Source organism: Sturnus vulgaris, chromosome 7, assembly GCF_052056855.1.
Source record: "Sturnus vulgaris isolate bStuVul1 chromosome 7, bStuVul1.hap1, whole genome shotgun sequence".
Taxonomy (NCBI): domain Eukaryota; kingdom Metazoa; phylum Chordata; class Aves; order Passeriformes; family Sturnidae; genus Sturnus; species Sturnus vulgaris.
Window position 1 is genome coordinate 25,422,319 of NC_142249.1, and position 12,759 is coordinate 25,435,077.

The 12,759-nt window shown below is 51.4% G+C and overlaps 1 protein-coding gene across 2 annotated transcripts in view; it reads right to left on the reverse strand.

The window, feature by feature from the left end:
• Positions 1-12,554, reverse strand: part of SLC4A3 (solute carrier family 4 member 3) — a 33,619-nt gene extending 21,065 nt beyond the window's left edge. For both annotated transcript variants that reach the window (XM_088168153.1, XM_088168152.1), the window contains exons 1-6: positions 12,487-12,554; positions 7,459-7,599; positions 6,095-6,251; positions 2,220-2,551; positions 1,658-1,800; positions 879-1,090 (exon numbers count right to left, since the gene is read on the reverse strand). In XM_088168153.1, the coding sequence (XP_088024279.1) occupies positions 879-1,090; positions 1,658-1,800; positions 2,220-2,551; positions 6,095-6,251; positions 7,459-7,512 (898 nt within the window). In that variant the 5' untranslated portion in view covers positions 7,513-7,599; positions 12,487-12,554. The remainder of the gene's footprint in view (positions 1-878; positions 1,091-1,657; positions 1,801-2,219; positions 2,552-6,094; positions 6,252-7,458; positions 7,600-12,486) is intronic.
• Between the last annotated feature and the right edge of the window lie 205 nt (positions 12,555-12,759).

Sequence of the window (12,759 nt, forward strand, 5' to 3'; positions counted from 1 at the left end):
AGGTGAGGAGCCAGGATAGCCAGGCTGACGTGTGGAAAGCAAGCTGCCCCCCCGGGGGGCTTCACCACAGCCCTGAGGCCGGTCCCAGTGCCTCGCTCCCCTGCTCACGGGGCATGAAGGTGCCGGCTGCAGCAGCCCCGAGGACTGATGAGGCTCCAGGAAGACTGGCTCCACCCAGGGATGCTTCTGTGAGAGGCTGCCCCACCAGCTCCTCCAGAGCAGGGTCCTCGCTTTTCCGTGGGGTCTTGTGCCAGATGCCCGGGCATGCAGCACCCGTGGCCCGGGGATGGCCAGGCTGTGTGTGCAGCACTGCTTCTCTCCCTCACTCCCCTCTGGTGTCTCCCTCCCTCTCCAGCCTGCAGAGCAACCTATTGAATTCTCCATGTCCTCGGGCCGGAGCGTGCATTTCCATGACGTCTCTTCTCTCTGTCCTCCTGCCACGCACAGGGGCAGTCCCCCTCTGAGGCGCTCCAGAGGAGGCAGCTGCCTCTGCCAGGAGAGCAGAGGAGAGGGGAGGCTCCTCGTCTCAGGTTTTCTCCAATACCAGAGCTTGCAGTGTGTCACAGAGAGGGCTGATCGCTAGGAAAGTGTGTCAGGAAAGAAGAGAGCTGGGTCCCAGGGAAATTCTGGGAACCCTGAACTGGAGAGGACAGGGCAGTGGGTGGAGGAGCAGGCATCCATGGGGTAGGTGGGAGTAGAGATGCTGAAAATATGAGGATCAGTGCTGAGGACAATGCAAAGCTGACAGAGATGAGACATTGCTGGAAAATAAGGATCTGGGGAACAGGAAGGTGAGGAGCAGGTGCTGTGGCTGTTAGGGGAGAGCAAGAGAAGCACAGGACAAAGGGACACATGCAGGTAGTGTTGAAAAGCCTCACTTTTCATGCCATCCAAGTCAGCAGATGCCAGCATCTGGGCCTCGGCCTCGTCTGTGGGGACGCGCTGGTACGCTGCACTCTCCAGGGTGGTCATGCTGCCGATGCACATCCTCTCCTTCAAGTCATACGTGACCCGCTGCCCACTCGCCACCTGGCCCCAGGCCTTGCGCTTCTCCCACCCACGTGACAGACGCTCTCGAGGCCCAGGGGGGCTGTAGGAACCAGAAAAACTGACAATAGTAAGTAGGGTGAATGAGAATGGGCAGTGGCCCTCAGGGGTTGGGGTCCAATGGCCCAGGCCTGACCAGCAAGTCCCTGAGAAGGAGCAGGGCAAGGAGTCATCTCCTGCAAATCCTGAATGATGCTCCTTCTGCTCCTCCTCTTCCCCACCACAGAGTGGGATCAGCTTGTGCCCAGTATCGGGAACCTACCCCTGAGTTGATGGCCTCATGGTCCCCTCCTGGGGCTTCCCAGCTTGCAGCCCAGCATGACAGCACTAGTTAGCTGGGAGGAAGGTTAATCCAGGTGTGCAGCCCAGTGCCTATAACCCTGCACAATGGGGATCCCATGGACCCAGGGAGGTTGCAGGAGTACCACGGAATCATCATCCCATCAGAGAGCAGCCCTCTTGCTCACAGATACTCTCCCTCTGGGGCCCATGTCCCTTCTGACTCAGAAGGCAAGTTCGGGCTAAGCACAGCCAGTACCCCTGGGGACAGACTCTGTGCAGTGACCTTGAGCTGGGGAGAGCAGCAGGCAGCTTGGCACCGCTCACCTACCTGTGGAGAGAGGCAGGGCCCTTGTCCTGCAGCAGGTCAGCAAAGCGAGGCATGGGGGACAGGATGCCACACTCCTCCTCCACACGGAACTGTGCGGGAGCCAGAGCACTGCTGGACTCCTCCTCATCGCTGCCAACGGTGAACTGCAAAGACAACAGTCCTGACAGCAAGAGCCAGGCAGACAGCCTCCACCCCAATCCTTGGCACACAGATCCTCCCCAGAATGGGCCACAATGACTTCCCCCACACGCCCCATACGCTGGGACTGGTCATATTGAGCCCTCCACTATACTATAAACATTAAGGACAGATATACTGATCTTCCCCCATGGGTCTTACAGCCCCAAAACACCCATGCACAACCACCCCTGCATCCACATCAAGCAATGACTTACCTGTCACTGTCCTTTGGTGGCCATCTCTGCTAGGCAGACAAAAACACTCTTCCCACAGTACTGCACAGCTACAAGTTCTTATCCCTGATCAGCACACTTGCTGGCACCCTCCTAAAACCTCCCCCCAGACTCCAAGCCCCATCCAGACAGGCATGCCCTGGCCTTGCCTTTGGTTTGCTTGGGGACTCCAGCTTAGGGGATGTGTCCTTCCCACGAGCTTCAGCCTCAGACTCTGCAGAGATTTCTTTCTCCTGGACCTCCTCTGCCTCAGATTCTCCTTCTTCCTCTTCTTCTTCCTCTTCTTCCTCCTCTTCTTCTCCCTCCTCGTCCTCTTCCTGGATGGTGGGGGTTACCTCTGAGGGAGGTATTGAGGTTTTCTTCTTTTTCCTCCTCCGTTTTTTCCTCCTGCTGGCACGAGGTGGCCTCTTTTGGAACTTGAGGGCAGAAGGGAGGTGAGTGGAAAGGGGATGATGGATGTGGTGCGAGGTTTGGCGGTGGACTGAGAGAGAAAAAGAGAGTCAGGGGCAGGAAGAGGCTGGGAGGAACCTGCCAGGCGCCCCTCCAGGAAACAGCATGGTCTGAAGATCAAGGGCCAGGAAGGGCAAGGAGAGCCACCAGCCCACAGGGACATAGCAAAGCTCTTTCAGTGATGTGGCAGGCTGTGTCCAGCCTGGGGAAGGTAGGGACAGGGCCCCTGTGCAGTGCCAAACCACCCCAACACAGCTGCACTGCCCTGGGGAAGGCAGCACTCCTCTCCTCGTGTTGCCAAAAGCCATTTGCATGGCTGTGCAGAGCTGCAGTGACTTGCCACAGGCAACATCCCCTTCCTAAACATGGGGAAATGTTCCTTGCATCCTCAAACAAGCATGATTTGGGCCCTTCACAAACTCTCTACGAACATTACTTAGTGGTTAGGCCATGTCATAGTAGCGGACTTGGTGTAAGGTTTACAATCGGACTTGATGATCTTAAAGGTCTTTTCCAGTCTAAATGATAGTGATTTCTGCATAATGTTTCTTTGAGTTGAACAGATGTGGCTTATTTATCCCCCAGGCTTTGACAGAAAGTTCCTTCTACACAGTTATATGAACAACAGTGTAGATGCAACCTAAGTCACATCCCAGGCATGTGTCTACCAGCCTCTGTGTTGAGGGCATGTGTCTACCAGCCTCTGAAATTCAGGTTTAGTTAGGAGGCTGTCTTTTAAAAACCAGGGTAAAGAAACAGGGCAGAAGGACTTTTCTTTAAACTAATCTACAAAGAGAAATTCATACAGGCTTGACCTGGGTGTCATGGGAATTACAGCATGAGAAGAAATTAAGGGCATTTCTGAGCCTTCACTCCAAAACAAAGGCAATGCTCCAGGCAGGGAACAGGGTAAGCTCAGCATTCCACTGTAAGAGAAAGAGAAGCCATTGCTGCTAGGGCTAGCTGCAGGCACAAAGCCTCCCACGGACAGTCTGCAGGATGCGCAGGTCCTGGGGCTGCACCTGGAGAGGCTGAAATCAGGGGGGCACTAGCCACTTGGCATGGGGGTGTTGCTCAGCAGCTCTTCCTGAGGAATTGTTTCCAGTCTGTTTTGATTTGGTTCCTTCCCAGCTTTCCTGTGACATGGCAGCAAAATCTGTTTATAGTGAAAAATACCTTCAAAGGACATTTTCAATGTAGGCTTTAACCTTCTCCCTGGGAGAGCCAGGCAGGTTCATTGTTCTGCTGTCATGTTTCCTTTCCTTTGGTTTCTCAAGTCTTTTCTCCCTTGTTTCCCCCCTTGGGAACAGCAGGGATATTTCACACATCCCCCTGGTTCAGAAGCAGCTTGTGGCAAGATTAGAGGAGATTTAGAATGGTCAGACGTCTGCAAATTGGAACGAGTTTGGGCTCTTTATAAACACTTTTCTCTGAAAAGTGTTTTTTCTTTGACTTAACTGGGTGTACCCTATTTCACTCACAAGATGTGGCAGAAAGACCCTCCTGTCCTGCTTCTGTACTTCCATAGCATGCCACAGATAGGTCAGGAACAAATTCCTAATATAAGAAGCAAGGAATACCACAACTATACACACGTTGCTCTTTCAACAGCACAAAGCTGCTGGTGAGGACACAGCCCATCTTTTCTTTTCTGGCTTGTTCACCTCAGCCCAAGACAGAAACATTTATGTTTTGGATCAGGAGGAAACTTCCCTTAGCTGCAGGGAAGGGCAGTGATGGGTGTGATCTGGCACAGAAGAAGGAGCACTGCTCTTCTCTTCACTCCTGCACTCAACCCTCCTCGTGTCAACTGATCATATTTCCACAGAGGTGGTCTGGAGGTGGGAAAAACACACATCTCTCAAACACAAAAGGATTCATACCTCCCTCTTCTTCCTCCTTGTCCTCCTGTGCATCCAGTCCCTACCCTCCCTCCTTGCTTCCTTTCTTGCACTGCCTGCCTGTATGGAAAGTTACTGCCAAACTAGTGTCCCAGATGTCTGATTACATTTCTTGGTGAACTTGATACAAGAGATATGAAAAAGTAATTTGGATAGGGAGCCCAGAAGGAAGAGCCTACATATTAGGAATTCCTGGCTTCGACTAGAGCAGGAAACATTTCTAAGCCTAGAGAACATTCACCTCTATGGGCTGGTATGTTATCTTTGAAAGTCTAATGACCTAACCAGACCTTTCAGCTTTATGAATATGAACTGCATAAAACTTTTGATAACCAGGGTTGATGTAGTCCTAGACAACAGAAATAAATCAGTAGTTCAGAGGAAAACAAGCTTGATTCCAACAAAAGAAAAATGATTCTCCTATTAATAAGGAAAAATACCCCAACCCCAAACAGTACAAATCTCTAGTCAAATTTTCAAAAAGCTTCTGCCATGCATGCTCAAGCAGATTATCCATGTCCTCCAAGCCAACCCGCACACCTGTGCACACAGGCAGAGCTTCTGAGCAGGTAGGACCTATGGGCACAGGATAGGAACTTAACCCACAGCAAAGCTATCAGCACCTTGCAGCCATGTGCACGAGTGACTGTGAGCCCAGATGGGAAGTGTTATTTGAATGGAGCCTCTGTAGAGAAATGATACACGTGAAAAACCAGCAGCTGAGGTGCACTATGGTAATTTACCAGCAAGCTTTTATAACAGCCATTGGAAATGAGTGGCCAAGCAGAAAACAGCCTGGTGATGTACTTGGGACATAAAGTTCCCAAGGTTGTATCCCATCAAAGTCAAGCTGGAAAAGAAGCATTATGTGACTGTGGAGAGCCACAGACGGGGAAAATCTCCCAACCATTGCCACGTGTGTGCCACACAAACAGGCTGCTGGACAGGGGCCTCTTCCTGCCCTTCACTGATGTTACTACAGAGTAACATAACTCACCTACACCAAGCAATAGCTTATGGCCACTCTTGTTGGTACATTCTCATTTAACACCCAAAGTGACTTTGGGCAGACCAGTTGCCTTCAACATGAAAGAGCAGTTAGAGGAATAGATATGCTGCTCAGATGAATTCAGGTGAGATAACTACAACACTTTAAATTCACACCCCATTTTTATTTTGCAGCTCCTTTCTTTGATCAGATAAGCTCAAATGCATTCTTGAGTGCTATTCAGAAATACACAGGCATGTCTGACTGGAGCCATCTGCTTTCAGACTGGGGAAGACAGCCTGGCTTCTGGTCATATTTGTATGTTTCTTTGCAGCAGAAGAAAATTTGTTTTAAATTGAAAATTTCAACTTGGGGAAGTAGCTGCAGAGGTCTCAGAGGCTGGTCTAGGAGGTGAGCAAACACCCCGGGCTGAGCTACACTGCTGGGTGGGCTGTGCAGTAGCTATGCCTGTGGAGACAGAGGAAACAGGAACAGACTGGAAACAGGCCGTGGGCACTGGTGCTAAACTGTGTGTACATAGCACCTTGGGAACACTCTGGAGGAAGGAAGTGAATAGCAGGCTAATACAATCTGCAGTCCCCGCACAAGGCTGCAGAGCACATGGGGCTGAGTGAGGGCTGCTGGTAAGGGTGGAAGGGGGTACAATGTTTCAAAACCTACATACATTCAAAATCTCTCTCACTGTAGCTGCGACTTTGCTTCTCCAGATTGCTTGATGCTGACTTGCTTATCAGGTCCCCAAATCTCTCGATTGACAAAGTCTTATCCAAGTCCTCATCGTCCTCGGCACCAGGAGAGGCTTTCTCTGCGTCATCTCTGCCCTGCACAGAAACCGCCAGGTAAGAATCAAACACGGCAGACCCCTAAAGCCCTCTGGATCTTCCTGCCCTTCCAATAGCGCCATCTTGCTAAGGAGCACAGGCTCCGTACAACAGGCCTGGGGCACAATTTCTCACATAGAGGCACAGCTCTGCTCAAAACCAAGTGCCAGAACAGACCAGCGCACTCTGCAGGGATACCTTAGTGGTCCTCCACACCTCTCTTGAGTGGCAAGATTTTGCCAGTGCCTGTTTTTCCCATCAGAGGAAATGCATAGCTTTTGCTTGGCTGGAATCTCTCTCTCCTCATATTTAACTGCTGCCTTTTGGTCTTCCCTTTGCCCAGTTTGCCATTTCTCTCATTCTTAGACCTCCTCTGTATTTCCCCTTGGGAAACAGCATCACTGCTCTGGTGAGCTGTCCTTGGGTCGGTGACCACCCTGTGCCTTTCCACCTCCCCTCCACACACCTAGGGACTCTCTGTTCCTCTTTAATGCTTTCTTCAGGCTTTTCTGCCCATTTTCCTCCTGTTTCAGGCAATGGGAACTTCTCTGCCTTCTGCTGGTGGAAGTGCCCTGAGATGAGCATCACCAGGTGTCCCTTGGCCTTTCTTTCCTTCTTTCTTTCTTTCTTTCTCCTGAGCAGCTGCAGCTGGTAAAATTTTCCATCAATATAGCCGAAATACCAGTGCGGAGCTGTTGTGGACTCCCGTGTTTCCATGGAAACAGAAGGAGGCCCAACTGTGACAAATCTGCTAGGCAGAAAGAGGGAGCAAGGCAGCTTTAACGGAGAGATCCATCTCCTCACATCCCTGTTCTTAGCTGTGGACTAGGAGCAGCTTTGTACCTGTGGGTAAGACTGCTTCTCCTCTCACCTTAGCACAGGTGTCCCAAGCCCAGTCTAAATGGGGATAGTCTATTTTCAAGCTGCTCAGCTCCTCCTGGCACTTGGGTACCCTACCCAATGGCATGTGAAGGCACAGAGACCTCACAGAGCAATCTCTGGCCTTTTCTGGGCCACAGTTTGCTGTCTGTGTGGAGAGGATACAGGGACATGGCAGCCTCGGGGCACGCTTGGTGCAGACCTGTCCCCGGTAAACACAGCTGTGTCTCCTATGCAGCACCTGCCAGGACACCAGTCCCGCTCTCAGCCGGCAGGAGCACGGCCCTGGGGAAGAGACGGCCCCGCTGCTGCTGGATTCCCACCTCACCTGCTGCAAGTCGATGAAGACATCTCCTACGGGAGGGGACTCTCCAGCTGCCATTTTGGTTCAGGACCTAAGGGCCTGGGCAAAATATCAACCCTTCTCTTTCACCGGCAGGCACCCAGCAAACCTGGAGAGTGGCATAACCTGTGGAGAGAGGGCAGGACAAGGGAATGTCGTGGGAGACTGCCGGCCAGTGCCCTCAAGCCCCTCGCTCCTGATCCAGAGGTCACCTCAGCAGCCCTTGGAGAATCTCCCTGGCATCACTAGAACAGGCCTGTCCCCAGCAGTGTGCAGAGGCAAGTGGCCCAGCCCATGCTGCTTTGTCCACCAGCTCCAGCTGATCAGGGATAGATGGGATCCTGTCCTTCTCTGAAAGGTCAGAGGGGCCAATGGAGACAGCAGCTATACATAGCTCCTGCATGGGCTGTGCAAAAGAAAGGTTTCCTGCTCAGCCACCTCTACAGCAGCACACCTGTGCAAAGCTGGGGTGTGACTGACCACCAGGGAAAGAAAAAGCTGGAGAGATCAGGTGCTGGGAGTACATACCAGGAGCAGGCAGCAGAATGGGCCTGTGGCACCTAGCTTTAACTGGACAGATCCCAGAAATGGCCAGAAGGAACCACAGAGAGAGCTGTGCAGACTACAGAGATAGCACAAGGACAAACAGTTCATCATTCAAACGCCACACACAAAATAACACGTGTTACAGGCAAAGAGACCAACCTTCAGGCTGCAGATCTGCGCCCTGTCAGCACTGACAGGGCTAAAGGACACACAAGTCCCTGAGGACAGCACAAAGGATCAATCTGCTCAATATCCAACTACAGGTGAAGAAGGCAAGGAGGGGCCACTGACAAGGACTGGGATACTGGGATACAGACTAACACAGAAACATCTCTGGTCAAACCATCTACAGCAGCAGCACAGCCTATGCAGCACGGGCTGCACCCCAGGAAGAACTGGAGATGGTACAGAGCCTGACACTGGGAAGACACTGATCCCCCAAAACTCATCTGAAATAGAGAAGATGTAAGCAGATGTACACAGAGATTTGGGCATAAGGAGAAGCAAAGTGTCCTCAGCTCCCAGCACAAGAAAAGAGACATTTGTTAAAACTACAAGGGTAGAACACAAATGAATTCAAAATTGGCAAAACATGGTTTTTTTCAGTGATGTCATCAAGGAGCAAAAACCTGCAAAGTCAGAGGACAGCTTGGCCATGTCTCTGGTAATGAGTTGTATCTATGACAAAGAAAATTAAGAGAAGATAAATTCATCTTTCACAACAAGCTATTCTCCAGTTATGAAAGCTTTGGACAAGTATGTCTCCTGGCTATCTGCTGAGGGGTTTCTTACTATCTGATCTGAAGTACCTAGCATGGGACACTGTTCAAGACAGCTGACTGAAACATTAAAGATTGTCTAAGGATGAAACCAGTAAAGCCACTTCATCAAACCTTCTTTCTTTGAAGATCTCCAGAAGGCCTACACTCTTCTTACTCTGCCTACATGAAGAGCTTATTCAAACCAAAAATCCCAGTGTCATCTGTAAGAGAAGTTTTTGAGGAGCTAATCTGACCACTGATGAAGGATGCTCCTTCACTCCACCTTCCTAATTATCAGGAACAAGGCAAAACATAATGGAAGAAACCCCTGAAACACATCTCATTGGACGCATCACTAATTTCATCCTCAGTAAGACCTCAACAGCTCAAGAGAAATAGGCTGCCAAGACAGACCTCTAAACAGCAAATGTAGCATCCAGGCCATCCTTTTAGTAGGAGACATGATAGAGAAAAGATTAATACATGGTGGGTCTTTTTCCTTTTTTTCCTTTTTTTTTTTTCCCATTTAATTCAAGAAGAGGGTATAATTCCATGAAAACAAACAGCAGTACATTTGAAACTGAAGGCAGGGAACATTTTATTCCAGTGGGAAGAGCTGGCAGGGGAACCTCATTTTGCAGAGCCATGGCATTACCACTGTTAAAGAAAGGATTGGACACTTTTAAGGAACAGAATATTCACAACTACAGAGTGAATGCAAAAATGTGTTGCAAGCACTATAACTTAGGGAGTAAAAAGATAATGGGGTTTTGGACAGCAGCTCCTGTAGAGGAAGAATCATAAGACCTAGCAAAATGGTAAAGCTAATTTAACAAAAGAAACACTAATGCTCAGCTTCACCTCTGTGTCACTAACATGCCTTGTGGGGCCTTTAAAGTAAACTAAAATCTATCAGCAGGGCTTTGAAGCAATGTGCTTTGTTTCAGGTCAACCTTAGGTATGTCTGAAGCAAGGCAGAGGCTCCAGGGGCATTTTATGCTCTGGGAGGGAAGAAACCCACGTCCTGGAGAACTGCTGGGTGCAACATATTCTGCTGACTCCAGCTTTATAAGACATTAATTACACTGAGTTTAAAACTACACCCCGACTGCCTAAACGAAGTTTAAAGAGAGGGAAAATCCAGCACTTAGTCTTTCTTTACCCATCAAAGCAGCACATTCAGAATTATGCTGAAGACATCACTCTAATGAGGCTGAACAGCTAAAAGCCAGACAGTTATAGTAGCAGTAAGAGAGCCCTGGGGACTTGCTTTTAAAATTTCAGAGGGACTGGGAGATATGCACAGGGCTTCCATCAATGCCCCACTCATCACCCTGTGAAAGCAGGATGCGATGTATGGGCACCCCAAGGCAGCAGGACTTGGGATCCAGCTGTTGGAAGGCTCTGATGCTTTGGGGACGAGACAGAGGTGAGGATGAGAGGTGTGTTCTCGAATTCTAACCCTACCAGCTCTCCTGTTTCTGAAGAACTGAGAGGTCACTGCCTGAAAGCACTGGTGCTCCCCTTCTGCACATTCACGGCTGGCCACGGCCACTAGAGGCCACTTGCCCCTTACTCTGTGCCACCTCTGGAGGAAGGCAGGATGGCCATCTACCGGGATCCTGCCTAGCATTTCTACCACCATCAACAGATGGAGTTCAGAGAAGAGCAAAATTTTGCCAGTAGGCCAGAGGAATTGATTTACAAGGAAAGGTTAGGAGCTAATTTTGTCTAGCAAAATATGGGATGACTAAGATGGGGAGGGGACAAGCCAGCAGTCTGGAAAGATCTCAAGGGTGTAAAACACAACTAAAGATTTTTTTTTTCAGCCAGCCCTTCATAAAGAGACTTAAGAATGGGTTAAAATTTAAAATAGAAACTTAAAAGGAGTATCAGGGAGAATTCTCCAAATAAGCACGATGCTGAAGTGCTCAGCCTGCTGGCATCACTGCCTTGGTTGCCATAAGAAGAGCACAAGACAAAATGGGAAACTAAAAAAACAAACCACTAAATAAAAGCAAATGACTGATACCTTCATCCTACTGTATCTCCTGGTTATAGGGAGTACGTGATTCAGCATTCCCGCTAGAAGTAATTTTCAGTAATAGAAGCATCATGCCAGCAGGCCAGATTCGAAGGGAAGCCAGAAAAATCCACAGCCTGCCAACCTGTGTGCACTCACACATCCCTGCTCTCTCCACAAGCACATCAGTAAACAGAACTGGCTCACATGAATCACCATACCTTGTACTGACCATCGTACTCACCATCTAAGCTTAACAGATTCTGAAGGAAAGTGAGCAGGCATGTCCCTGCAATGCTGGCAGCTACAGCATCTCCCACATGTTGCACATAGAGACTCTAGCGGGGCACCCCCTCATCCCCAAAGGCTGCTTCACAGTGCCAGTGCTTCCCTGTTTTGCTGAGTAAAATGCAATCTGGCACACCTCTGAGGGCCGAGGCGAACAGTTCATGCTGTCCCTTTGCCATAAAGATGAGTTGGTAGCACTACAGGCAGGCTGCCCCAGCTCCGTGGTGAGGGGCTGCATGGAGACAGCCATCAGGTTCCACATCCATCTCCACAGCACTTCCTTAATCCCTTGGCCATCAGCTAAGAATAATTTAGCTGTAGAGTGTCTAGACTAGGAGTGGATGTTAAGATAGGGATAAAGCTACAGTGGCAAAGCTGGTTTGAGGATAGGGGAGGAGAAGGGACTCTGGCTGATAGACACAGACGAGAAGAGCTCACAAAGGAGAAGGATTAGAGGCCTTGGAAGATTTTCCTGGGAAGAAATACTGGTGTGCATGTCCACGGAGGGAAGGAGCAGGAGGGGTGTTGTTGCATACATCAGAGCATTTGGATGCTACTGTGACACAGCCTCAAAGCCAAACAAAACAGGAGTGGGCTGCGCAGCCCCTACCTCCCCTCTGTCATGGCCGAGGAACAGATACACATACCAGAATGAAAAGGCAACACATAAGACAGTAAACACACAAAGTTTTCCGGCACGAAGGTTTTAACCTGTGGATCTCCCTGCCACATGGCTATGTTGAAATTTGTATTATTACACAAGCACTTTAGAAGGCTTAAATATTTCAATGAACCCTATTCTCCACTGAACTACCCTGGACGAACCATCACAGCCATTCACTCCTGAAGCACCGTCTGTTCCGTGACTCTCCCTCACAACAGGCCCTTCATAGGGTACCAGACGGGACGGAGCCTGCACGGTCCACAGACACATAAACGAACACACGGAACAAAATTCACTCCAGACCGAAGTGCCGACACCAGACAGTAACAATGAGCCACCCTCCACTGGACGTACGGACGGCTCTAACAGACACACGTATAGCCGGGGAAGGAAAGGGAGACAGACAGGCACTGGGGTCGCTGCACCATGTCCGTGCCGTGCCTTGCAAGCCCGTACAGTGCGGAGCGCGGGATGCTCCGCGCCGCATCCAGCCCCGAGCACCGCGCTGCGTGCCGTGCCGTGCCCCGTGCCATGCACCGCCCCGCACCGTGCCATGCCATGCACCGTGCCATGCACCGTGCTCCGCACCGGCAGCCACCCGCACCGCGCCACGCACCGTGCAGCACCGGAGCACCCCGCAGACGGGCCGGGGCAAGGCAGCCAGGCGGAGCTGCTGCAGCCGGGGTAGCGCACGGACAACCCACCCCCCCCCCCCCCCCTCCGGCCCGTACCTCGCACCGCCGGAGCAGGAGAGCCGCCCGCCGCCGCGCCGCGCCGCGCCCCGGCCCCGCCGCCACGCTCCGCCCGACACGTGCCGCGCCGCGCTGGCGGCGGGCGGCGCTGCTCCCCGGCCTCCCGCCGGCCCGGCCCGCTCCGCACCGCCCGCCGCCGCTGCCGGGCTGCCGCCGCTTACCGGGGGGGCTGCGGGGCGGCGGCGCGGGGCTGCGGCGGGGCGGGAGCCGGGGGGCGCGGGCCCCGCCGAGCGGGAGGGGGACGCTGGGGCG